At 43.3% G+C, this 27452-nt stretch overlaps 2 protein-coding genes across 7 annotated transcripts in view; one reads left to right on the top strand and one right to left on the bottom strand.

Moving 5' to 3' along the window:
- The window catches only part of EVA1C (eva-1 homolog C), a 32875-nt gene extending 12675 nt beyond the window's left edge, over nt 1-20200 (bottom strand). For 2 of the 6 annotated variants that reach the window (XM_085528374.1, XM_015881339.3), the window contains exons 1-4: nt 19866-20136; nt 6535-6731; nt 3472-3595; nt 511-663 (exon numbers count right to left, since the gene is read on the bottom strand). In XM_085528374.1, coding sequence (XP_085384500.1) covers nt 511-663; nt 3472-3595; nt 6535-6731; nt 19866-19992 — 601 coding nt within the window. In that variant the 5' untranslated portion in view covers nt 19993-20136. Of the gene's footprint in view, nt 1-510; nt 664-3471; nt 3596-6534; nt 6732-19865 lie in introns of all 6 variants that reach the window. The other 4 variants (XM_085528405.1, XM_085528415.1, XM_015881330.2 and 1 more) reach the window with 3 other exon arrangements.
- A 6194-nt stretch (nt 20201-26394) lies between these two features.
- Nucleotides 26395-27452, top strand: part of URB1 (URB1 ribosome biogenesis factor) — a 40990-nt gene continuing 39932 nt past the window's right edge. Inside the window, exons 1-2 of the mRNA XM_015881319.3 lie at nt 26395-26576; nt 26691-26830. Coding sequence (XP_015736805.3) covers nt 26447-26576; nt 26691-26830 — 270 coding nt within the window. The 5' untranslated portion in view covers nt 26395-26446. The remainder of the gene's footprint in view (nt 26577-26690; nt 26831-27452) is intronic.

The raw sequence follows: 27452 nt of genomic DNA, 5'->3' as shown, positions 1-27452 counted from the left end.
AGCCCCAGATGGATCTGATTTACTAACACATTACCACAGTCTTGAAGTTTGAATACAGCTGTATTCAAAGCAGTGGGTCCTGACCTGTGGACCTCATCCTGACCATCTGTACTTAAGGCAAGGAGAGATCAGCGCAAAAGGCATCAGAAAGACAAACTGCCATGACACTCATGTTGCCTGGTCTTTCTCAGACATTGCAAGAAGATGAGAGGCCAGCAGCTGATGTTGAATACAGTCACATAAGTTCAAGAGAGCCAATAGAAGAATATTTGACGGTAATCATAGCAAAAATTATTAACTACATCAAGGGCTATTACTTTGCTTACACTTCTTACTCATTTCTCCCTTGTGCTTGGCAGTTTGTTTGAGTTTCGGAAATAATCTCTCACGCTTCAACCACAAACACTTCCAAAATGCCACTGCTCTCATGGCTGACCTTTTCTCCCCACCTGTGCCCGCCTTTCCTGTGCACCCACATGGAGAAGGTCTATTGAGAGCATACTAACTTACCAAACTGAGGGACATGTTCTGCCTTGGCCGAGCAGATGTTGTCCTCGTGTGCCCAACTGCCATAGGTGGCAGAGTAGATGATAAGGAACTTGGACTCCTGACAGTGGAGTTTCAGTTCCTGGTTTTCACAGGCTGATTTGGTTTTGTATTCAGCTGAAATAGAAGCAAAAAACAGTACAGTAGCATGAGGCAAGTTTCTCAGCTGGACTGTTAATAGCAAATAGCAGCATGACAGAGAACAGCTTTTCTGCAAGCTGTGTTTTGAGTGATATGTGGAACAATTGCAACCACAGACAAAGCCAATAGTAAAGTAGAACATTTCCTCCAACTAAATTGTTCCCTTATGACTGTCTGAAGCCTCCAGCTCTTTTTAAAAATGAATTGAAATACTAACTTTTGCCAATCTTCTCTCCCACTGGAATTTCCACCCCCAATCCTGCCTGCTTTTCTGGCCTGCTTTCCACTACTGTTTGGGAGGACAAACCTCATCCTTTCCTTTTGTACCTCCCCAGGACAATGTTGCATTCTGTGCCCCATTCCAAACGCCGGGGCCTCATCAATCACGGAGGCGGCTGGCATCGCTGGTGGCACAGCACGCGGCACTGAGCGAGTGCCGAAGAATGGAGGATGGGCCACAAGCCCCAAGCCAGGCGGTGCTCTGAGTTGCATTAGCATTGCTTAACCAGTCAGTGGGATTCCCTGGGTGTGACCACCCGGCAAGGCTCCTTTGAAAGTTTAGCTGACAAAGCAGTGTGGATCAGGAGCCTGAGAAAAACACCGCCTGCTCTCTCTCAGGGGGCACGGGCTGGCTGGCATTGCTCCCCATGCTAAGAAGGGTGACTTTTGGGGCAGTGTGGCTGATCCCAGCCAGGCACGAACCTAGCCTGGGTTCTGCCATCTGGTCAGATGCAGCCTGAGCACTCATCCGCCTGTGGTCTACCACTGCTCAGGTCTCCCCAGCCTGGCTATGGCGCCAAACCATCTCTTCGTGTAGTTGAGCCAGGGAGAAGAGTTCATTCTGCTCCATTTTTTTGTCTTTCAAAAATGTGAAAACAGGAAAGGAGGCTCCTGAGCCAAGCAGGAGCAAAGGGAAATCTTATTGTTACTGAGGGAGCAGAGTGCGGGGGTAAGTGCTAGGGGATCCAGAGAGAAAAACTCCTATCTATTCAATAAAGGAAACACTGTTCCATTTAGAATATATATATATATATATATGTATGTATATAAAGGGTTAATTTTCTTTCTGTTGCTTTTTAAAGTCCCTCCCAGATGCCATACTGTACTGGCATGGGGTCTGTGCCCACAAAATGGTGGCTCTGACCACAGGGCTTGCAGCCTGATGTTGGGCTCTGCCTCTATGAGGCTGTGCTGGAGGGGCTGCGGGACAGAGCCCTGGGTGTCATGCGACACAGCAAGGGCTGGTGTACAACAGACATCTCTGAAGAGATACAGAGGGGAGGGCAACGTTTCTGAGGAGATTAAAAACTAAGGAATTCAGGTAATCACTTCAGTACTCACTCGAAGGCAAGGAGTTTGCAACATATGCTTAAAATTATTCCCGAGCGGTTTCCTGAAGAGGGATGCTTTCACAGCCAAGTCTAACAATATTGGTATCTCATCTACAAATATAAATTTCCTGTTGATGAAATAATGTAATTTGCACTGGAAGTGGACTCTCTTCTATTCTGAAAGCTAAATACACTTTTGACCAGCTTTTGTAATATTCGTGCCACAGTCAGTATTATGTAAAGTAAGTTCTTTCCAGCAGGAAAAATATTTAAAATACTAAAATAATCACTAAAAATTAAAAAGAGGATCCACTTTTCATTAGTAGAAAGAGATTTCTAACGAAAAAAGTCACAGCTGTGATATTTAATTGAATTTACCCCTAGTAATGTAGTCATCATAGCATATGAATAAAATAGAAACTGTAAGGTAATATAACAGATCACAGAAATGATACATTCTAGACATAGTCTTAAATAATTGGCCCAGTAAATCTCTCCGGCAGTTCTTTTGTCAGTGCTTTGCCAAAGGTGAGAACCGTCTATTCCTTTCCATCTTTGCTCTTCAGTTCTCTGCTGCATACTTTGTACACAGTTTGCTGTGCCACACCTATTCCTATTCCACCAATGAAGCCTATCCTGATGTCGTGATTAAAGAAAATCTCTTTCATGCTTCCTCCTTTAGCTGCGGGAAGGTATCCTGTGTTGGCTGGTGAACCTACGCATAAATCATTCCTCAAGTATTTTCTTTGGGATGCACTTCAGCCACACTGGAAATTAGCTGACAGAAAAAGCTGAGCCCTTGGGCAAACTTGGCTTGTTCTCATACATTATAGCAACAAGAAAAACAATTGAAAGAAAAGAAAACAAAACAATCAATTAAACCTCATCACTGTTAACTTTTCTGATGCTTTTCTCATGTTTGCCCCTTTTCCATGCCAATGTCAGTTACCTGCTTAGGATACAGGTAATTGTATAACAAATTCAGCCACGCACGTGTGTCCTCCAGTCATCAGTCTATAAACGGTAGCTCGTAACAGAGGATCTTTGAAAACTTTGGTCCTACTTAAGCATTTTTGCATACTTCTTCCTACGATATCTTCTTCATCATTTGGATCCAAACATCTGTTTTTGCTGTTCAGCTCTGTATTTCTAATAAGACATTATCACTGTCATCGCTTTAAAAATAATTCCCAAAACATTCTTCCTTTAGAGTCTGACGTTCGACATCTGGTTCTGACAAACTACATTGGTCACTAAATTGGCAGCAAGCACAGTGAAGTTGTAAGCACAGCAGAGAGCCAAGGCAGGGTAGGAAAAAAAGCAACTCGTTATTAATCTGAGAGTCTCAAAACTCAACATGGATTTATGTACAGCTTTGTGCAGTGGCATTCTAACCAAAGCAAAAAAAAAATAAAACAGACAAAAGCACATTTTTCTCTCGTGGTTTACTTACTAGGTTTGCATTTAAAGGAGACAAGGAGGAATTTAGTGGTCCCTGGACATAGATCAGGTCCAAAAACCCGACTATTGACAAGAAGTTGGCAGGATCTCAGGTTTTGGCATTCATCCAGTACTTTCTAGAACAACAGGCAAAAGGGATAGTCTTGAAAACAAGGTATGAAGCTATACTGCAATGACAACACTTAGCTGTACTTTGTTCTATACAGGAGACAAACTATTCCTTCACAGCTTTCTTGCCATAAACATGTAATACATCTGTATCCCTGGGTTTAGGCCACATCTCCTATGGCCTTTGAGCCACGGCCAAGTTTATAGTAACACATTCATAGTAGCAACACCGGTGGCAATTGAGGATGCTGTCCATTCACTGTTGCTAGTTACTCTTCTCTCTGACCCCAGCCAGTCAGCAAGACCCTGCTGCATGCCATCACAGCCTAATGATGCTTGGGAATATGAACAGAGCCAAGAACACATGTAAGTCTATCCTTAACTTGTTTTTTTCTTTTTCTTCTTTTTATTTTATTTTATTTTATTTTTTTATTTGTTAATGTCATTTTAAGGTCAAATTTACGTTAGATCCGTTGGCATAGCAATAAACCGTAGTTCTTACTGTACTTTTTCCTTGAGAGTGGCAACTGAAAGATGACAACAGGAAGGTCATCACTGCTACACACAGAGTCATGTGGACCTTCTCTAGGCTCAGTTAAAGGACCATGCATTCCTCGTACTTTCAGTAATATTCCCGCTTATCAGTGCTTTCAGACCTGTAGCAATGATGGTGAACGAAAACGTGAACCTGCAATCCAAGATGACTCTAAGACCAGCTTTAACCCAGTCACAACATAAAGCTTTCTACATACTATTTCCCATACTAGGGAGGTTGGAACTAGATAATGTTTAATGTTCCTTCCAACTCAAGCCGTTCTATGATTCTCTGATTGCTCTCCCCCTGATTCTTGACATATAAAAGCACAGCGCACTAAGGAAGGCAGGGCACTGTCTTTATGTCACTCGGCTCTAAGTAGGAGTAACAGTAATATTTCATAAAATTTATAGGATTTTTTTTTGCCCTGTTTCTCATTAGAAGGGCTCTGAGTCATTCCAAGAGGCCAAATCACAAATTCACCACTGAGATTAGCACAAGCTGCATTCCTGCTTCCAGGCTCAGAGAACTGGCAGTGGCTGAACCTCTCCTGCCATCCCTGGAAGCCATCCTTTCCAAACAGAAATGATACACATTGGCAGCATATTGCAGTGATCCCGTAACATCCTTGTCTTTTTGTTTCCCTGGGTAGAAGAAGACAATTTGCATCCAATGCTTCTTCAGCATTAAGTGCACTCTGAAGAGTTTAAAAGGGAAGGAAAAGCCCAGCAGATTTAATCTTATCACTCAGCTATTCTTTTTAAGAGTTGCAAGTTACACAAACAGCTCCTCCTTAATTAAGAGTGTTCTGGAGCTGGACAGTGAAATAGAGTTATGACTTCAGTAAATGAAGATAGCTGTCCCCTACTGAGTCATCTTCTTGCACCCAAGCTGAATCATCTCCTGTGCATCTGTTTGTATTTTCTCTTGCTTAAGGCAAAGAGCAGTCACATTTTCTATCAAGCTGCTGCACAAAAACATGCAACTATGAAAGCAAACAGTGATAATCATAACAAGACAGCCTGGGGTTATTAATATCTCAGAACAGATCAAATTTTGCAGTAATCCTTTTAATAGGAGGACACCAAATAAAATGCCTGTTACGCATCCTCAGGGTTGCAGGGTAGTATCACGCCTGTTTATGCAGACTGCAGCTGTAGTTCCAAAGGGAAAGGGAGGAGGGATGAGATCACTGGTGCTTTTTCTCTAAGAAATCAGCTTACAGGATATTTCTCTTCTCCTTGACAGAACAGGAACTCCCTGAGATGCAGAGCATTTGTATGTCTCACATTTGTGGCCTTGTCAAAGTGATTTCATGTCTTTGATCAGTGACAGTGCCCAAACAACGATGGCGGTTTATGTAACAGTTGTCCCATGCTGTGTTTATTATATACAAGGGAAAAAAGGCTGTAAAAGGAGACCTCGTGAAGATACTCAACATCACAAACCCAAAATAATCATTGGTGTTGCCTCACAGTAATCAGTAAAATGACATCAAGGATGCATCTGGCCTACTCTTTCTAGTGGAGAGCTGTACTTTCACATGGCCCACAGGTCAAGGCCGAAATGTCTTTAGCAGCTGCAGTACAGCATGGGCAAGCCACACTTATAAACCATGGGCCTAATAATGTTTCTGGAGAGAAGATGTTACTGCCAAACAACTCCATAAAACCCTTCAGCTCACTAGTGGTAGAAACAGATGTTCCCTGTTGTCAAAGAGTGGCATGTTGGCTATAAGCACAAACATTGCAAGCTTCATCAAAGCTTCTGTGAAGCACTTACAACAGCTTCACTGACAGAACATGCTTAGATTCCACTGACTACACATTCTTCCAGTGATTTACTGAATTAGGTTTAACACTGCTATTTCCACTATGGTGTAGCACAGCACCTTAACAGCAGTGTAAGCCAGGGCTTCTAAGCCTTGTTATAACATGGCAGAAAGCAATAATTTATAAAACATAAGTCATTCTGAATTATATTGAAGTGGGCTTGGGAAACAAAATATAGAATATTCTTGATACAAATTACGTCTTTTTTGAAATGTAGATAGCCATGTAAGTGCTTAGAACCTCATGCTGAGGTGCCACAGAGCCTTTAAATGACAACAGCATGGAACAAGCCAAACTCTTGCCAAGATGCCATCCAATTTGGTGGATTTCTAACCCAACTGTGTTAAAAATTTGCATCCTCTGCTGGGGATAAAGAACGCACATGTAATAAATTAAGGCTGGTCTACTGAGCCATGACAGATGAATCCTTTCAGGTGCAATACTATTTGTGACAAACTGACAAAAACATGGTGACGTTTCATTCAACATGGTGAACACTTGCAGATTTTATACAGCATAGCTCACTGCATGGACATCTACAGGCATGCTGTGCATGGTGAACCTTTACAAGATGCAATACCTGCAAGGAGGTGGGTGCCACACAGTTTGTGGGTTCTGTCATTCTGGCTTCAGGCTGTTGTGTGCCACACATTTGGTAGTCTTGCCCATAAAATGCTGACTGAATACTTATTGTCGAATGCCGAGGACAGTGCAGACTCAAACGTTCCCCATCGCAGGCATAAGCAGTGTGATTTTGAAGAAGTTTGGTTAGGTAACCTAAAAAATATTCAGCTGTGTTACAACTAGTACAGGAAATGACAAGCTTGTTAAATAATATGAAAACCACAATCAGTCTCTGGAAAAGGGCATTGTAGTCAAGGTTAAACATATGGCCCGATGCCACAACACACTGCTTGGGTCAGTCCTTACATGCCAGTAACACCCATGTCTGGAGAACAGCAGGTCGCTGTGGTGTTGCCTCAGTGCTGCATCGGTACCCCAGCAGTGGCACAGCAACTGGAGATGTCACTTCACAGACAACAAAAGGGGCTCAAGCCTTCCTTGGTCACGGCTGCTATAACTTGGCTTAAGCCAGAATTCTGCACCTTGAGGCTTCCTAGCAATTGTGTTAAACACAGGTGACAAGGAAGGTGACTCCATGTGGGCCAACGAGCCAGGTGGTAGGACAACTGAGAGGAAAGGTGCTTCACAAATGCTGGACATGGAAGTTGCTGGACAGAAACCCAGAAGCACTATATGCAGAATTTTGTATTTACTAGAGAGTATCAGTGTTACCAGGAAAAGGAGAGGTAGGGCCTGCATGCAGCTGTACCATCTGTTTGCATCTTCTAATAAGCAATCCCATGAGCAACTAATGAAAAAGCTAATGAAAGCTGTTCTCCCGATTTGTATTTCATCGTGTGGGCTTTGTAAGCCAAGATTTCTCTTATCACCACAAGTATTTATAAAATTCATGTCCTGGTGCCCTTCTCTCTGTTCTTGAGCAGAAAACCTCCATGGAAACGCACAGGCTGCTACCTTTGACCATTATAAATTAGCCATTGTGATGTGAAACTACTGTGGTAACTCAATTCAAAGACTTTCCGCACCTATACTTATGAAATTTTGATAAGCACGTATATATAAATATACATAATGAACTCGACTGAAGCCTGTCTGTACACAGAGAATATCTGTGGGCAATAGGAAGGAAGAGGTGAGGGACAAGGGAGAGAAAGGACACAAAATACCAGTTTCCATGAGAAGCATTATCTTTCCCACTCCTCAGCAATAAACACATGGAAATTAGACTTAATACCCAACTTCTCAATATATGGAACATATAGCACCAAGTTCATCCACATTTAGGGCAAAAAACCAAAGTCAAACAACCCAATAAAACAAAACAGCAAACAAAATTCCCCCAAACCCAATCTATTAAGTAATGAGAAAGTACTAAGAGTTTCTGATTTGTTATGAGAAAGGTTTGCAGGAATTTTAAGATTGTGACCATGCTTACATAAACATCATTTTAATTGTATTTTTCCCATCTTTATCTCTTTTCCAAACATATGGTTGGTTGAATCAAAGGCAAAACAAGCATTATCTCCTCAGAAATCCTGCTTATCCCACTGTGATGATGGTAATATTATTACTATTGAGTACAATGGAGAAAAACTATGTCTATTTTCTTTATTTCTTTTTTTGTGGCTGAATCAGAAAGAGAACCACGATTATTTTGAATGATGTAAAAATAAAATCAGTTTTCTGGAGGAAATAAGTTTGTTCATGCTATTGAATCTTCAAATTTCCTGTCCTTTTAAGATATATTTAAAAAGAAATAATAATAATAATAATAATAATAATAATAATAATAATAATAATAATAATAATAATAATAATAATAATAATAATAGTAATAGTAGATGCTCTGAAATAGAAATCCAAGTATTCCAAGTAAACAGTGAAATGATGAGAAAAGATATTCCAGTCCTCTGGTGTTTTTACCACCTGCTGCAGCTGGATGAAATTTCAGCCCCCCTATCAGTTGTTAAGTTTAAAGAATGAGGCCTGCTCCACCATTGCCTTTGCCATGCCCCCTCTATAGCCCTAGAGAGGATAGGAGCCACTGGATGCACCTGCTACTGCAGCAAAGAAGCAGGTGAGCTCTGCACCTCGCTGGCCTCAGAGTGCTGGCATTGCCATCAGGATGGAGAACATTCCGTGACCTGTATTTACAGCCTAGACCTCAAGGAGACCAGCCCTGTGGCTTCTCACAGGTTAAAAAGTAAAGAAAGAAAGCAGAATCAATCCATCCCCTACATTTTCCTGTGTAATTGAGATCACAAATAGTTGAGCTTTCCTGCCAGAACCGCTCCCGTGTCAGCCTGCTCCTGAGAGGTGCTGAGTACCGCCAAGAAAATGGGCCCAATGCCCGGCTGCACCCAAGCTACTTCGCTACGGTCTGATACCGCAAAGGGGCCTCCTGTGGCATTTGCTGCCGCCAAGGGCCTTTCGCATTGCCTCTGTAGCATAAAGGGCCACAGTGTAAAAGAGCATTCAGCCCAATGTGAGTAGTGGGCACTCAACACCTTGAAAGATTTCGCCCGATATTTGTAATCATTTCGATTCTTCAGGTTTTAAGTTACGGGGAGCCAAGAGTACCGTATACAAAACAGCCCAGTATTCCCTAAAGAATATCAGCTATGTTGTGATTTGGATGAGTTCCCTGGCATCTTAACTGCTACTTTGATCTTGCAAATTCCTAATCCAGTATCTAAGCACCTTTCTTCAACAACTGCAACTATTCAATTCTTAAAAAAAATATATTAAAAAAAAAACCTTTTAAAAAAAATCCTGCTCTCATTCTGAACAAGCAATATGGCTCGCTTGTAAAATTAGTGTTAGTTGGACTGGTGAAAATAAGACATCATGCTCCCTGGCCTTCCAAGTGGCATTTAAAGTGACAGTCACACAATGAAGGATATTATTTGCACACAATAAAGGATAAATATAGCAATGGAAATTGGCTGCTAACCTCCGATAAGAGAAGCGGTGACGTAGTACTATCTGAACCACTTGTCTCGCATGGCAGACCATGCAAATCTCTCTCTTTTTTATTACTATACACACAAACTACGTAGCCGCAGGTCAAGAGGTTAGCCCTTTTTCAAGAGCGGTATAGAGTGGGCAGCCCACACTGGGCAGGGCTTTGACCCCAGTCACAGTCTCCTGTTGCTTTCTCCCTGCAAGTCTCAAGCTTTTTTCCACTCCTGATGTAGGCCCTTCTCCATGTCCCAGGGTTCTGCCTTCCCTGTGCTCACCTGGAAGGCTGGACTGGACAAGACACAGTGCTTTCTTAGAAGCTGCTGCCTACACAGAAGGCAGCAGTTTCCAGTCTCTGGGCAGTGTGGCCTCAAAGCCACCGTGGTGCACAACTTTCAGGCCATATATTAGGAACAATTTCTTTTCAGCAAGAGCAGTGATGCAGTGGCACAGGCTGCCCAGGGACGTGGTGCAGTCACCGTCCCTGGAGGTGTTCAAGAGCCGTGTGGATGTGGCACTGAGGGATGTGGGCAGTGGGCATGGTGGGGGTGGGCTGATGGTTGGACTTGGTGGTCCTAGAGGTCCTTCTAACCTTAATGATACTATGATTCATCTTCTCCAGACCATGAGCATTCCTATATTGTTTACCAGAAATTGGACAGAAATGCACTGCCCTCAAGGCAACACATTCTGCTGAATGACAATGTAAGGTCAGGCAAAAAATATGTTCTTATCTCTACAATTAATAGTAGCTCTGATTATCGGGAGAGAGGTCATTGTAACAGTTGAATGGCTCTGTCACTCCTTCTGAAGCACGCTTCCTTTTCTGCATTTCTCTCTGCTGGCGCAGTTAAATCAGGTCATCCAAAATAGGCAGCAGGGTTGTGTCACCATACAAACCAGACTGCAGGACTGTGTCACTTTCAGGCACCGGCCCAACACATTGTCTGGGCTGCAGGCACTTGGGGGCACGTTTTGTTGCTCAGAATCCCCCATTTTGTGTTTAATTAATCAAAGTCTGTTACTTGTAGATTCTGGGAAAACCTTTTTGTTTGGTTGGTCGGTTGGTTGGTTTTGTTCTCATTTCTTTTTTCTTTTTTTTTCCTTCCAAAATAATAAACACAACTTCTTTAAAACAATATGATACTTTTGAGAAAATGTCAACTGTCGTGAGATTTTGCTAAATGAGAAAAACTTGGCAATACTGCAGTGTCCTAATAGCATCTGTATGCCGCTGTGTGAAAGCCCCACTAGTCGCTTTCCCATTTATCCAAGGCACATTCATGAGCATTGTATGGAGTGCTCCGCATGCAAAATCATCTCAAAGACATTACAGACTGGCTCAGAAGTTAGGCCTGAATCATACATCCCATTGATTTGAAGGCCAGAAGGTACCATCCCACCCAACTGTCTGCCTAACCCAGACTACTCATTCATTGTAACTTCTTACAAAATACCAATGCAAAACCCAAGCGTAATCCTTTCTTCCAGAATTAGCCAAATTAGTCACAGCATCAACTGTGTTGACAAAGAACTCCAACAAAAAACAACACAGCACCAGAAAAACACACAGAACACTGAGACTAAGCTGCTAAACAAAAATTTAAGCCCTATGGATCAGTTCTTCTTGCAAAGGAGGACAGTAATGACTATGACAGGCTAAAATAACTGGCTTGTGAGAGTTAACATTGTAAATAGGCACTTCTTTGTGTAAAGCAGAGCTCTTAATGTAGTTTCATACTCGATGCTTGCTCCTGGTACTATTGCTTTGGATAACAATAATTGCCACAAACATGAAGTTAAGAAAATCTACGAATAAACTTTTCTTCTTCCCTGCATTTCAGGCAATTGAAAAATTGGGAACTTACGTCTCATTTAAAAAAAAATAAAAATAGAACTGCCAAAAATCCTGGAAGGGAGCAGCTGGAAGAGATTTTCCACCTCCAATGTGTGGCAAGAGACAGTGAAGGACACTCAGATACGCTGTATTCATTCCTCATGGTGGGGGTCACAGGCACAATGCCTTAAGGCCCCTTTTCAGCTGTCAGCATTAGGCTATAGAGATGTGTATATACTGCCTGGCATGCATCTCACCACATGAAACATCAAGGAGAACAGCATTCTGAGCTGTGAGTCTATTGCCTAGCACATATTAAATGCAATCTCAGCGTTGACTGATGCAATGTCTTTTTGGCAAGACGGTAGCTCTGTCATATTTTTACAGCCTGAAGCTGAGTAGTTTGCAGCCTACAAGGATTCTCAGAATCAGAATACGCAGATTAAGGAATATTGGTTACTGTGCATAGTCCTATTGAGCTCAATTAGCACAGCGATTTGCTAGCATGTTGTAAAGATACACAAATCCATTTTAGATCAAAATAGATCAAAATAGCACTCACATTGTTGTGGGAGTCCCGGAAGGCTAATCATTTCAGTACATCTAAATAGTCTCCCGCAGCTTTCTGAAGAATTGTGCCAACAGGCATTAAAAATACACAAGCAAGACTGACGAGTTTCAAGGAAAAGATTTCATGCAGTGATAACAGAATCATTGATAAACTCTACTACAAATACCATCAGGGGCATCAATGTGACATTTATTGGTATTTATGAACTAGCTGCAGTCCTCATCCAGCAGTATTTTCTCCATCGGTTTGTGAAGGAAGTACTGAAGAAAAACAAACCCCCAAGTTTCCTCTCCCTCTCCTCTGCCACATTCTCTGTTGGTCTTCAGAGTTGATGCTGCTCAGAGCTACTTGCCCTATTGCTGCACTCCTTTTCATCCACCAAGTGCCTTGTAAGCATATTGCCTGTCTTTCTAGAAAGATGTGGTATTACCGTCTTTCATAAGCGAGAAATATCCTTGGTCAGAAGCACTGATTATTCTACCTACCATTCTAAAATGAGCATAACAGCTTAATTCTTTGAAAACTGAAATTGCCCTGAGTTGTCAGGGCAAAATAAGAGCTCTCACTTTCAAGTCAATTCCTTACTCACGCTAAAAGTAAACTGGCTGCTGAAGACATAGCACACACATACTGGAGAGCTAACCAGCCCGCTGCTAATGGGGCAACCTGTTTTCATTGGACTTCTTGACAGATGGAGGATTAAGCCTTCAGTAAGAAAGTACTTTCATTAAAAATGAGAACGCTTTTGGGAAAGTATGGCAATCAAAGCAGGTATTAGTGGTGAAGAATTCAGGTTTCCTGTGAACTGCTTTAGCAACTCGTGTACTTTTTGAAGGAAATTGTTTTGTGTGATTTTTCCCTCATTATCAGAACCTATGGACATAATCATCTTATTGATCATAACTCCCTCCTGTCTGCTAAGTCTGAGGATCAAATTAAGCAATGGCTTTGTTCCACTTGAGCCAGAGAAGGGACTCAGGTAATAAGAAGATAATTCACCCTAAGATCTCATTCAAACCCAAATACGTGAACAAGGTTTGTTCAGTGAGTAAAAGCACATGCACACAAAACAAACCATGAGCTTCTTGATAGAAAACAAACAAACAAAAACAAAAACGAAGTATCACAAAGGAGGAATAGACCACCTGCAACTTTCTGGTTATGCCAAATGGGACTGCTTCTATAGCTACCGCACACATCAACTCATTGTACCCAGGCCACACAATACAGGCTTGAAGTTATGCGTAAGAAATGTTTGCAGAGTGGGGAAACCCATGAATCTTGCACTGTCAGGCCAGAAGACCACTCTCTCTGTCATGTCCTCCCACAGCTATTCTCTTTCATTCAAATTGATGGTTTCATGTTCCCTTGCACTGTCACCGGAGTGATGCTTATTTTCCTTTGACACTAATGGCTCTCTAAGGAAACTAGAAATCCCTGCACACTTCTTTTCTCACACTTCCTCTTTTTCTTTCCTTCTTTCTCTCCTTCCCTCTCTCTCTCCCAGTGTACATACATGCCCCAATGACTCTACTGCAAATTGTTACGAAGAGTAGCATACAACACTTGGTAGACTCGGGTAACAGTTTCCAGCAGTTCCTTAGTAAGCAGTATGTGTGCTACAAAAGCCTGATGATTAGGAGCTGTAAGACTGTGCTATAGTCAGTTATTCTTATCCCAGCTATTCATGAAGCCGAAAAGGCAAATATTTGTCCTGTGACTTACGATGCTGACAAGAGATAAAATATTTCTAAGAAAGACTGTGAAGTTCCTTTCTGCTCGTACCAAAACAAACTTCTTATGACAGGAGACAGAGTAGTTTCCTCTAGAGCTATTAACAAGAAGTAACAAGAGAAAGGCTCAGCAGGTGGCAATTTCATCTTGGAGACAGAATGAATGAATCACCATGCCCCAGAGACAGTAAAGGTACGATCTTCCCAAAGACTGCGAGTAGGAGGACCCCAGAGTCTAGAGGAAATATTTACTTGAAAACTTGGATTTATGGGCTTAAATTCCCATGCAATCTTGCGAAAGGGTGAGTGGGTGGGAGCTCTATTCATTACCAGCCCCTCAGGAAGCAAAATACAGGTTTTATTTTGCAAAGAGAACCTTGAGTCAAACACTGAATTTAATGTTCTCTCATCTATATTTGACACTTGAAAAATCAAATGACAAGGAATAAGATAAATTAAAGATCAGGGAATTTCCTTATTGACTCACTAAATCCATCCTCTGACAGCTGTTATCTGCAGTGTTAGGAAAGCTTATAGTTGAGCAGTCCAAGCCGGAAAAGCAAAACCCCACAGCCCTCTATTCTCAAAGCTCAATTACTTTCTTTACGTTTCCTCTTCCCCAGCTCAGTTTTATCCTGAAGAAATGAAAAGTCCAAAGCTGTAAAATGACTCTGAAATAATGAATGCTTGTCTTCCCATTCAAGAATATACACAATGAGAAAAAATAAGCAGATATTTGGGGGTTGAGACCCCAAAGTCTATTGAAATTGTTGATAATCCTTCCAGCGACCTCCACAGACTTAGTCAAGTATTACATTATGAGTGATGTTTTTAAATGAATTCTAAATTAAGACCCAAACAGCGCTGGTATTTAATTGGTTGCCAGCAACCACACAATAGACCTTTGAAACAAACTCTTAAAATGCATAGAAATTCAGACGAAATGACTCACCAATGCTGAACAAATAGGGCACAACCACACCTTCTGCTCTTCAGCTCTCTTTAGGATGCTATTTTGTCCATGTTTGGTTACGTACCAAAATATTTTAATTTTAATTCTAGATTATAGTTGGAAGTTTGACAGACTTCTGATAACTGGTGACTGGTCAGACAGTGCCTTCTCTGTCTGGAGACACTTCCATCAGAGTAAGAATATTTATTTGGAATTGGTCTGTAATCATTTTCCCTAATGAAGCTGAGACTGTCTGGAAGTTCTGTCTAATTGAGAAGGGTATCTGTATTAGACAGAATAGGAAGGCAGGAGGAGCTAACCCCTGCTATTTATTTTGAATAAAAATAATAGGATGTGTTAGGTACCAACCTAACTGCATAGTGATGAATGAAGAGAGTTCCTGCCCCAAAGCTGTGTAATCTGAAAGACAAACTCAAAGGCATTGATCTCCATATAGAGGCACTTAGGAAGTCAGGTTTCTTATAGCTTTGTATCTCACGTCTAAATTTCCCAGTGTCTGTTGGCAGTGGTGGTGGGGATGTGGAGACTATCAAACTAAGCTTTAACTCACTCACAGAGAACTATTGGAGCAACATCCTCCCTCCAGGAAGCTAGTAGAGCTGCTTAAGCTACAAAAATAACTAGGAATTTAATAGGGCCAAAGCCTCAACAACGTTTATTAAAATCAGTGGATTTAACAACAAAAAAAGGACTAGGCAAAATCCATGTATAAAATTGGATTTCTCAAGTTACATTCCCTCAGGAAAGCAAGTAGAACTGCAGAGATCAGCCTGGAGCAAAACCTTGGTTCTCACTTCTGACACACACCTCTGATTCACAGAATTGATTTCCCAATCCAAGCCCACTCCACTCTGAGAAACTTTAAACCAGACTTGAGGTTTAACTCCCATCTTACTGAAATGAAACGTGTTTCTAAAATGAAATGTTCCTCTTCAAGCAAAGCAACCAAAACTTGCATTTGACATTTACAAGCCAATATCAAGAGGATGCGTCACTGACATCACTCCTTTTAGCACCTCATTAAGTATGTTGGTGGAAGGACAAGCTCCACTTGCCACAGTGAATCAACAAAACGGACTCCAGAAAATTAATACAGGATTTTATCTGTCGAATGCAAAGCCAACAAAATAAAAACCCCTTTCTGCATCATTGTGGTTGGTCTTGATTGATCCTGCCACATTATTACAAACAAAGCATTTGCTCAAAGTATTTGTATGCTTTCCTTTTGCCTGGGGGAATCTGGGAATCAGAAAATGCCACAGAACTTAATGGAAACTTTTAATGCAGACAAGCCACAAGATGAGATTATGTTTCTTGGGTGAACTGGTTTGCTTTTTCATTAGATCCATTTGTTCTCTATTATTAGGCCAGAAGATCAAGTCTATGGAGTTAAAGTAATGCCTAGTTCTGTCTGAACCTTCTGGAAGACAAAAGAAAAGTTGTCACCAGTGCACAAAGGTTAAAAGGTTCTACCTACAAAAAAGGCCACTTTCTCTGTTCACATCCACAAAGTCTTTCTTCAGCCCAGTTATGCAATCACACCGTTGCTTCATTTCTGATCTTGGGTTACAGACACATTTCTTGAAAGCTACCCAGAAAACCTGGCTGGGACTAAGGTAAAGAAAGGACAATTGAGTGATGAATTGAGCAATGGAAGCCCGTTGAAGCAGAAGGCCTAAGCTCAATGAAGCTCATAGAGGAGGAAGAGGAGAAAGAAATGAAGTTAAATACTCATCCCTCTTTTTCATATTTTCTTGTGCTGGTGGGGAGTTTGTTCTTAGAAGAGTTCACTTTTGCCACAGGGCAGGAAAAGGTGGGAGAAGAATCTGAGCTAGGGCAGAGAGCCAAGGGAAGAGCCCAGTGCTTTTTCCGTAGCCAACCTAGAGGGCAGGGGGTTGAGACAAGGAAGCAGTGACTCCTGCTGTTCAGAAGGGTATGTGCTCCTCAACTGCCACCACCCCACTGCACCAGCCTAGGGATGTCTACCAGCACAATATCAGTGGTAGCAGGTAGCTGGGCTTTCTATATAACCAGGATGAATTGTATATTAAATGCAGTATGCAAGCATGCTGGTCTTGTCAGCTCTTTATTTAGCCTGTTTTGAGAACCAGTCCAGGAGCACAGAGGAGCGGTGGGGAAATGGCTGTCATGTAGCCATCATTTGTTGAAAAAAGTGTCCTTTTTCACTGCTGAGAGTCTGCTGGGAGCCCAGATCACTTGGGCTTTTGGCTCCCTGAGATGGGAGAATTAGTGAAATTCACAGCAGCCTTCAGTCTCCTGGACTGAAGTCCAGTCTGAAATGTGAAAGTTGCAAGTGAGCCCTGAGAAAAACAACATGAGGACAAAGCTTTGCCAAGTAGGAACAAAACTGTGGGCACGATTAAAAATGTTGGTGAAACAAGCTTTTAGATGCCTTTTGAAAAGCAGATGTAAGAGGAAGAAAATTCTCTACCTCAAACCAATATGCACAAAGATCTAAGGAAAAAAACTGTGGATTCTCTCTCTCTCTCTCCCCCCTCCCTCCCCTAACCTTCAGCTTTCATTTTCAAACTTAGGCATACATGTTTGGATTTCACTTGAAGAAAGGAATCATTCCAGAAGACTGCAGACTTGAGGGCAAACCTCTGATTTCAATAACCAATACAACCAATAAATATGTTCTTTGTTCCTGCCAAACTGCTGGAGGAGAATAGACTACATTGATCTTTAAGTATCCTGCTTATCAACATGACTTTACCTCAGATATCTCCTGTTACTAAGGAGCCATTAATTTTGCTTACTGAGTCCTTCACACGCAGCTGATTTAGAACCAAGCTGCCAGATTCTTGTTTCAGAATATTCTTCTGTCCAGAAAATACCAATTCACATACCGATTCATAGAACATTAGTGCACAGTGAACAAATGTCTCCAAGCAAACAAAACAAAACACTTCCACAGTTAAAAGCTAGACTAAGAAATACAAGAACAAGAATCTGCAGCTATATACCCTAGGAGAGCAAGTGTGATAACAAGGCCACAATGACAACTGACTTGCAATAGCCAAACGAAGAGATTCTACTCACAGATGTCAGAGAGAGAGAATGAGGAGAAAGAGAGAGAGAAAGAAAAGAAAGAAACAGAGTTCGGGCTGCTGAGGTAGAGATCTGATGCTGGAAACACACAGAGCGGAAAAAGGCAATGACCCAAGAAAGTATGCACCTGATGATTTGAGTATAAAAGGCTGAAATCTGTGAAGAAGAAAAGTTTAAGCACCTTTCCCTCCCGTTCTCAGTGCACTCCTAAAATTCCAGTTTGAGATCAGAACGTGCAGAATGCATTCATGCTCCTGAACTCAGTTCCTTCTACTATGACATGATCTTCATGACACCTGAAAGCTTTACCCTCAGAAGGGAGAGAGTTGGACCTGCCTGGTTGCAGATTGGTGAAAGCACAGGATGGCTGCAAAGCAGGGATACCCAGCTCCTCTCCTGTCACCTACAGGATAATCCCCAAGGAGCAACCAGCATCTGGCAGCTGTAGGGCACTGGCCCTTTAAACAGAGCAGATTTGTTTCCACACGCATCTAGCAGAGCTTGTGAAAATCAAGTCACTGTTCCTACCGAGGGAGAGAGCAAATAAGGAAATCCAGAAGTTCTGGAAGCTCAGCTTGAAGCTGCTGTTACAGAGCTTGTTGTAACCGTGCAACAGGTATGAAGCAGGCTCAGGATGGCATTACAGGGTGTTGTCTTACATCTGACAGCTCCTGGCCTGCAGCACCTGTCAAGCATTTCCCTACCTTTGAAGTAGCTAAAAACTTCCCGGTGTGTTCCGGATGCCTTCATTTTAAAGGGATAAAGTAACATTTCTGTCTCTTCTGGATTGTGTCTCTATTAAAAGTAAAAAGAAAATGAGTCTGGAATTTTTGTCAGGCCTGGAAACGCCCCCAGTCCGGATTGGAAACAACTCTGGAATCTAATCTTTGCTTCATTTTATTTATTTACTGAATTGTCCACACGACATTTTTAATGCTGATTTCTGGGTCAACTTGGAGAATTATCTTTGGTCTCTCTGCTTATTTAGAAAGTGCACAATGAAATACTGAATACAGCTGAAATGTATCTTGGATAACCTTATCTGAATAACTTCATTTCAAATGTGAATGGACTTTTGTAAGGGGAACTTTCCTAGATAAACTTGAGGGATATTTTATAACTCAGTGGTTGTTTGGAAGGGAAAATCTGAACTTCTGTTTCCTTGTGAAGAACTACATGAAACTCCAAAGCTAACATCTAAAACCCAGCAGCAAAACAAGCAGAGCAAACAACCAGCAAGCACCTATGGAAAAGCCTTTTATTTGTGAAGGAATCTAATAGGAGAAATGTAGTTAATCCTAGCATAGAGTTCTGTTTTGTTTCTCTCTTTTTAAAGAACATTTGGTGGTTGCTTCCTTAGAAATGTCCAGATTTAAGGAGTTTGACACGATAACAAAATCTCTGGTCCTGCTGCTGAGAAAATGCATCTGGTTCCTGCAGAACCCCCACTGGCCTTTTGAACCGCATCAATATGAGTTATATTAATCTGAGTAATACCACATTTGTGTTATTAATCATATACTAACTTAGTTCTAGCGCAGTTGACTGGCTTTGGGAAGTTCTGCTTCGATCATTAAGGGTAAGCTCTGCCTTTTGCCTTAGGGGCAGTTCCTTAAGCTCGCAGCTGCCAGGAATAGGCTGTGCTTACTGCGAAACGCAGAGAGGAAAAAGACTGTTCCTGTAAAAATAACTTCGTAACAGCAGCGAGATGCCTCGGAATACAAGGAGACCACAGGAGCGTGCTGCAGTCGCAGACAGAACAGAGATCGTTTCCTCTCTCTGCTGGACCGAGGACACCCTCCCAGTTGGCACGGGCGCCTTATTTGACACGGTGATGGAGGACCCTACTCCTTTCCGAGCCACTCCCGTCAGCAGCACCAAGGGCTCTCTCCCAAAGAGAGCTGCTGTGCCCGCAGGGCGCGACTCCAAGCCTACGGGAGAAAGTGGGAACCTTTCCAAGAACTTCCACGCACTCGGAATCGGGTCCCGTTCGATCCTCACGCCGCTTTCCCAGCGCGCGGTGCTGGAAACCGACGGCGGCCAACAGGCGAAGACCCCTCGGGCTCCCCTTAACCCTGTCGTCCCCTCCTCGGCGGGACATGCGAATCGTGCGCTGCGCTCCCTTGGGCGCACTCCGTCCGTCCCTCCCTCCCTCCACGCGCTCCGTGCCGCCCCGTACCTGAGAAGTCCCGGAGCGCCGCCACCTCGGCGCAGCACGCGAGGATGGCGCAGGAGAGGAGCGGCAGCAGCCGCCCGCGCTCTACCTGCCGCCGGCTCGGCTGCTGCCCCGCGTCCCCTCCCCTCATGGTGCGGGAGAGGGCAGCGGGGGGGCGGAGCAGTCCTGCCCGGTGCCGAGGCCGCAGCGCGGCCGCCCCCCCGCCGCGATAGGGGGTCCCGGCCGCGGGTCGCCGCCGCGGGGGAGGGAAGAGGCTCCTCGGCGGCGCCGCGCCTGGCACTGCCCTCGGTGCGCATCGTGCGGGCCGGGCTGACTCAGTCCCGGTGCACCTCGCCCGCCCTCCCCCGGCTCTCTCCACCCCTCTTCGGGCAGTTCTCGGGCCCGGCGCCTCCCTCTTGGCTAAATGGCAGCGTTCCGCCTTCGCACCCCGCGTTTACGGCTTTGCTTTCAACTTATTTTCCTCCCGTCATTTCTGCTTGGCAGTGGTCGGAGGGCCGCCCTCAGCCTTGCGCACACTCCCTGCCTCATGTGACAGCACTTTCCCGCTGTGTTCTCTATATTCTCTATGCCCTCCTCCCCCCTTCTTTTTTCCCTCACGACAAACGCAAGGTGCTCCGCATCGCTCCCTCTCCCTACAGCACAACCTTCCTACATTCCCTCCCTCACACCTCCTTGGCCCACTTGCCAGACCCGCTCCAGCCCCACTGAGAAGTGCTGCAGCAATCAGGACAAAGCTCCCAGGATGATGGATGCTCTTCATACAATCATCATATAATCTTTTGAGTTAGAAAGGATCTCTAAAAGTCATCTAGTCCAGCTCCTCTGCAGTGATCAGGGACGCCTACAGCTGGATCAAAGCTGCTCAAGCTCAACCTGACCCTGATGACCTGCAGGGGCAGAGCATCCACCACCTCTCAGGGCAACATGTTCATTCATCTGCTTCCTCCAGCAATGATACAAGTGAGTAGGTAAGAAATGATTACACCTAACAGATTCCGTTAAAACCGTTCCTCCCCTCCTGGTCCAACTGCAGCTGGATCACATCCAGATTTCAATTATTTCCTAACTTTGGTATCACCTTCTGGAAGTCATGCTGAACTTTGACCGTGTTTACATCTGAATTCACTTTCTCTCCTCAGCCTCTCCCTCTTCACACACAGAATAACAACTAGATAACTTGCATAGTATGCTCATCCTTCTTTTGTCTTGGTCAGATAAGAGCAAATCAGGTTTCAGATAAACCTGGCTGAGGTCAGGAACATCCCATCAAGTTTTCCTAAACTCATAGAAATGGGATAAATGATGCTGAAAAACAGGAGAAAATGGAATAGTTTTAGAGAAACTGCATCTGCAAACTGGTGGGAAGACAGGACTAGCTCTGTTGGGAGTATGGAGCTCTTCCTTTCAGCTGCTTCAGACAAGGACTGTACTTGCCTCTGAGCTGAAGCACCTTCCCAGTGTCTTGTAACCATTATACTAGATAAAAAACCATGGGACTCCCTTGTATACTTCCCTCTTTTTTTGTTCCCTTTGATCTTGCTATGCCTGGTCATTTAAACAGACACTTCACACACCTGCTGTCATAAGTCAGTTCTAGTGAAGGCAGAAATGAATGCCAAGGAAATGTTAAAAGTAGTGTGTATTTATATCCCTTAGTAAGAGGGAGTACTTGGGAACCGTGCTCTGAAATGTCTAGGTGACAGAGGTGGGCTGGTCTACCCTAATCTTGGCTCTGCCACATCAACCATAACAACATATCTACTGTATCTTCAAGTGTGTGAGCTCAGATGACCTTTGGCTTTAGACCCTCACAGTCAAAAGACACCTCACATTCAGGCCACCTGCTATAGCTCTAACAGAAGTATTTTACCTCCTTCACTCTGAACTGCTCAGTAATCCATGAGACACAGCTGTCCATGATGGTAATTCGCTCTGCTGCGTATGACTTGGAGAGGCTTTGTGACAAGCAGAACAGAATCACACAGAATCACAGAATTACCCAGGTTGGAAGGGACCTCAAGGATCATGTAGTTCCAACCCCCCTGCCTAGCAGGGCCACCAACCAGAACCAGTGCAGAAGAACATATAAAACATCAAAAATCACTGGGAAATACCACCCTGTACTCACGCTTGAAAGGTTTTGAGTCAGTAGATCCTGTGGGGTTGTTTTCTTAATGAGAACTTCAGTCTTTCTCCTTCTAATGAGATAACACTGCCTTTCCTAGCCCTGTGGTGCTGTAAGTAAAAGACCATCAATGGTGCAAGAATGAGCCCGGTATGTTTTTGGCACTGCTCAGATATGACCCAAAGGCAAAGTCAGTTTTCAAGTGGAATGACTGAACTGGGAGAGGTTCAAAACGTTGTAGGTAACCTCCCGGGAGGTGAAGCAGCAAGGGCTGAACAACAACAAAACAGGCAGTTGGGTGCTGCTGTGTGTAGTCGCCTGCCATTTGGGGAAGTCTTCCTATGGAAGAGAATGTCTTATGGATATTGATGCCAACAGGAATTGAAAATGTGCCTCAAGTAAAATGGCATTGGCAATTCTTTTCTTCTCACTTCTTTCTCTCTCTCTCTGGGAATACTTTGTTATTCAGTAGTCAACTCTAATCTGTAATTATTATTTCTGCTGTTGTTGCAATCCCTTCTACTCCTTTCTGTGGTAAGGCTTAAATAGTAAAGTTAGAGACAACACTGAAAAACACCAAGGTACAGAGGCAGAACTTATTATTTATCCTGATGTGCAGAATGTATTTCTATGCCATAACCATTAAGACAGTTTCTACAAGCTGGCAAAGCTCAGCAGTCAGAAGACAACAGAACTAATCCAGACATGTTCAGCAGGTAGAATTACAGAATTTCTCAGCCTTGGCCTTTCCTTATGAGCAACTGGAGTGAGATCCATTTTTCACCAAAGACAAAACGAAAGCTTGTAGGTGTGAATGCAGACCAGATAGCAGGCCTTCTGCAAAAAGTTTCTCTCTTTCGAACTCAGGGAGGAAAGGAATCATTTCATAGTGTCAAAAATGCAGGAGCTGTGTTGTTGCATCGAAGTTTTGGAAGGGCGAAGCAAGAATTTGAGTTCTTTTTTTCTCTATATTAATCATTTTTCCTCTGAACTTCAGCCAAACTACCAATTTAAGAATCATGTCATGGCTTAGTGCTAGGAAATTCAAACTACATTCATGCTGCCAGTTAGGAAATAAACTTACAATGTGGAACTGTAGAAGAAGGCTGAGTTAAATGGCCTAAAAATTCCCATTAGGAAAAAAAAAAATCATAACTAAATATACAGCACAGTAGCAAAACTGTGGCACTTGTTGGATTGGAACTACCTTCTATTTTCCTACCATACCTCCTTGCCTCTTTTTCTTCCTCTTCACTCTCTTGTCAATTTAGGAACTTAAATATTTCATTTTTATTCTCTTCACCCGGAATAAAGCGTCCAAGAAATCCACTAATGGTCTCTTCAGCATTTTGGAAGAAAAAGACAAAGAAAAAAAGCTAAGAACAAAACCCAAAGGGTTTTCCCACATTTTCAAATGCTTTATATGCTTGCATTCTGACACAGATGAAATCTACAAGACAGTTCAAACAAGTGGGATGTTACCCTCCTTTTGTTTCTATGGAAATGAACGTCCAACCAGTTAAAAAAAAGCACATGCTTCACAGTAATCACTATATGGTGATTATTTAGAATAACACAGCACATTTTTTTTCCTTATTCAACCTCTATTTCTATAGATACAAGAATGAAAATAGTGATAGGGAAGCCTCTTTTGTATATTTCAGCTGCAAGTGTGTTTTGGATGTTATGAGTTCTCAGAGGGTGCCACAGTTTTTAAGTTCTAACATCTTTAAGTGTGCAGCAATTTGATCTTGAGAGGATCAACTCTGAGTGCTACAGTTAGGAAACATTCCCATGGATATCAGTAGAAATTTGAAGGAACACAAAGTACAGTACTTCACCCAGCAGGCTTACAAGTAGAGGAATTATTTGATGTGTTTTGCCTTATGAGTTTTGTGGTCATAAGATTTCAAGCAAAGTCAGCTCTTGACCTAACTATTCACAGCATCACAGAGATCCTGACCACTTCACAAAAGAAGCAATAAGATGAAACACACAAAGTTTGTGAAACTAATATACTTGTGTCACATTTCATCGAAGTCCATCTCGAATTTCTCACCGCATGTAGCGGAAAGATCACAGCCCCTCATCCTCCTCCATGCTGCCAGTCTTACTGGCATCTCTCCTGTACACAAATTAATTTTTCTAGCAGTACACCCAGTGCACTTGTACAGACATGAATTAAGAGGCATGCCCCTTCCCACTGAGTTAACTGCTGGAAAAAAACAAAGATCTAAGTGAGAGGAGGAATAAATGCACCAAGAAAAAGGTCTTGGCTTTGTTGATCATGCCTCCTTTAAAGCACAGAAATCATTCTTGGTAGTTTTCCAGAAAGGATCTTAAAGGGTGGACTAAAGGATGCCATATGCCTTTCCTCTCCGCTTAAGAAGGACATCAGGACAGAGTATCTAGGTAGACCCTATTATTGGAAAACAGCCTGTTTGCTTGTGAAAGTGACTTATTATGGGTTTATAAGGCTGCCTTTTGGCTGGTGTTGTCACTGTTTCTCCTTTAATACGTATTTAGGCTTAGATTTTCCAAAACGACTAATGATTTTGTGTCCCTGAAATTCAAGACAGTGGTTTTTACAGCCACAGAATCAATGTCAAAGCAATGAAAAATCTGTGGCTTTTCCAAAAGCTTTTGAAAATCTGTCCTCAAGGTCACTCAAGTTAGGCATGCAAAGGCATGTTGAACTGGAAACACTTCAGAAAATACGAGCCCTTCTCAGTATCTAATCAGAGAGAATTAAAAGTTTTGAGATCAAGACCTCACAGTAGTTCAACTTGAGCCCCCCCAAATTAGAAATGTATACAGAAATTTGAAAATAGCTTTGGAGAGTTCAGGATTGTTTGCTTTTCCTCTCAGTACTACAAGGGTCCAATGGTAAGAGAGAAGAGATTATCTGTGCTTATGGTTACACTAACTCAGGGTAATGATAGCTGAATATTGTTCCATGAGTGGAAGGTGGTAAAGATGTCAGTATTCATGGAAGCTATCCATTTTGTGCCTCTGGTTGTAGCTAGCCTGCACTAAATAAGTAATAACTAATAGCCTGCCTGAACTAAATAAAGGACTTCTTCAGTTATGTATAAGTAGATACCCATAGCTGCTTTCAGCTCTGGTAGCCCACCCCAGCCTGCTCACTGTCCTTCCCCCTCTTCTATCTTCCTCCTTTCTTGCTCAGCCTTTCCATCCATCTTCAGCATCTGGGAAAACAGCTTGATTCCTGACTCATCCTGTGCCCTGGCTCAAAAGCCTGGTGCTAATGCATGTTCATGCTGCTGACGCTGCAGGCAAGTTGGGTCCTTTGATATCGATAGGGCTCTAGTGTAACAGTAGGGAAGATATGCTGTCATTAGTCAGGTCTTAAAAAGCACTCCTTCAACTATTCAGAGAAGTGCTGCTGTGGTTGAAATAACTATGAGACTGGAAGAGGTGAGAACATTTTGCTTTTCAGCTTCAGGATCAAAAGTTGTTTTACTAAACTGCTGCAACTGCTTATGCCAGAGAGACACTGGCCCTGTGAAGCAGTTTTGTGAGAGTTCTTACCTCAGATCAGCCTATCCATGCAGCTCCTGAATCCAAACCTGATTCTAGTGTGCCACCCAGGACACTTGTTTCTAAACCCGTGTAGTTCAAGCTCTGCAATCTCTCTGTCTCCACACATGTGAGTTGGTCCTGAGCTGACCAGTGCAAGGGTGGTAGGGGCTGTAACCTCAAGATAGACCTTCACGAAGCTAGTAGTGAGAACCTAAGAAGATACATTTTTTCTTCTAGATCACATGAAAAAGGATCCTAAACCAGGAGTAATATTCAAATTTGAGAAGAGGCAAGCCGAGCAGGACTGTAGAGCAGGTGCTGTTCAAGCCAGCAAACGCTTCTTAAATTGAATTATGGCTGAGGCAAGAGAGGGTCACTTGGCTCGATTAATTCTGTATCTGGAGTTCATTGATCTTGAGCAAGAGCTAAGGTTCTCGAGAGGGATTGGGAGTTATTTTTCAGATTAGCAAATGCCAAAGGGGCAATGTGTATCTTGGATATGATTACATGTTCATTTGGCAAGAATCAAAGGAATATATTTCAATTTACTGAAAACTGAGCAGCTCAGAAATTAATACTTGAGTCATTTACTGCTTCCATCTCCTAAAAATGCAGCCATATCAGGGCAGATGAACGTTGTCTGATGTCTCATTCAGTGATGTCTCATTCACTGATCAGGCCTCCATGATTTGTGCTTGCCAAAAAGCAGGCTCTGGGGTGGAAAACTCATAATTGTGGCAGAGAAAGGAAGCGGCAGCATGATGGAAGTAGACTGGTTTGAAGTAAATTGTGAGGGGAGAGAATGATTTAATTTACATTGCAATGTATGATGTACCCTCCCACCCTAACGCACTCAGTGCTGAGGAGAATCCCGCCCCTTCCCGCCGGGCTGCGGTTCCGGGGCGGTGACAGCAACATGGCGGCCAAGCGGCGCGGTGCGCCCGGTGCCGGCCCGCCGGCGGCCAAACGAGCCCGCAGCGAGGAGGGAGAGTTCAACGGAGCCCGCTTCAAGACGCTGCTACGGGACCCTGCCACTGCTGGGAAGGGTGAGGAGGGGCCGGGCGGTGGGATCCGTGGGGTAGAGGCGTGCTCTGCCCGCCCGGCTGCTGTGTGTCACCCGCCCCGCGTGGCGCCCTCCATGTGGAACTCTCTTCTTGCAGGTCTGGAGACCTTCATCTCCACGGCGAAGGCGCTGCCGTCCGATGAATTATATGATGTCGTGGAGGGGTACATAAAGATTTCGGTGGAGTGTGCTGAAATTTTCAAGCTGCTGGATGGGGAGAAGAAGCCTGAAAGTGAAGTAAGTCGTTCGTGGGTTTTGTGTTTTGGTGTGGTACGGTCTGAGCTGGATGGGAGCAGAACTGCCAAAGAAATGCTTGACAGTATGAATAACTGGTAATAACTGCGAAAATTGGAAATCACAGTGACAGAAGTACTGATCAAGTAGGAGAAGTCCTTTCCAATGCAGAGATGTTCCTGTAGTTAATGATCATAGAATCATAGAATGAATCACAGAATGGTTTGGGTTGAAAGGGACCTCAGGGCCCACCCAGCCCCAACCCCTGCCATGAGCAGGGCTGCCCCCCACCATCTCAGGCTGCCCAAGGCCCCATCCAACCTGGCCTTGAGCACCTCCAGGGATGGGGCACCACAGCTTCTCTGGGCAGCTGTGCCAGCACCTCACTGCTCTCTGCGGAAAGGATTTCCTTCTAACATCTCACCTATGGTTGTCCAGCCTTTTGACTTGCCTGGGCTGCACTGAGTGAACAGGAACTGCCTTGTACAGTGAACTAATAATGAATGCAATTCCTGTGTAGCATGAACTCCGGCTTCATCCAGAAGGAGCTCATTGCAAGACTGGAGCAGCTCGCATGATTTTCTCCAGCATGTTTCATAGCTTGTTTAGCAACAGTTCTCTTTCA

The sequence above is a fragment of the Coturnix japonica genome, chromosome 1 (genome assembly GCF_054131305.1).
Source record: "Coturnix japonica strain WE chromosome 1, WE-NBRP24, whole genome shotgun sequence".
Taxonomy (NCBI): domain Eukaryota; kingdom Metazoa; phylum Chordata; class Aves; order Galliformes; family Phasianidae; genus Coturnix; species Coturnix japonica.
This window is presented reverse-complemented; position numbering and strand designations above follow the sequence as displayed.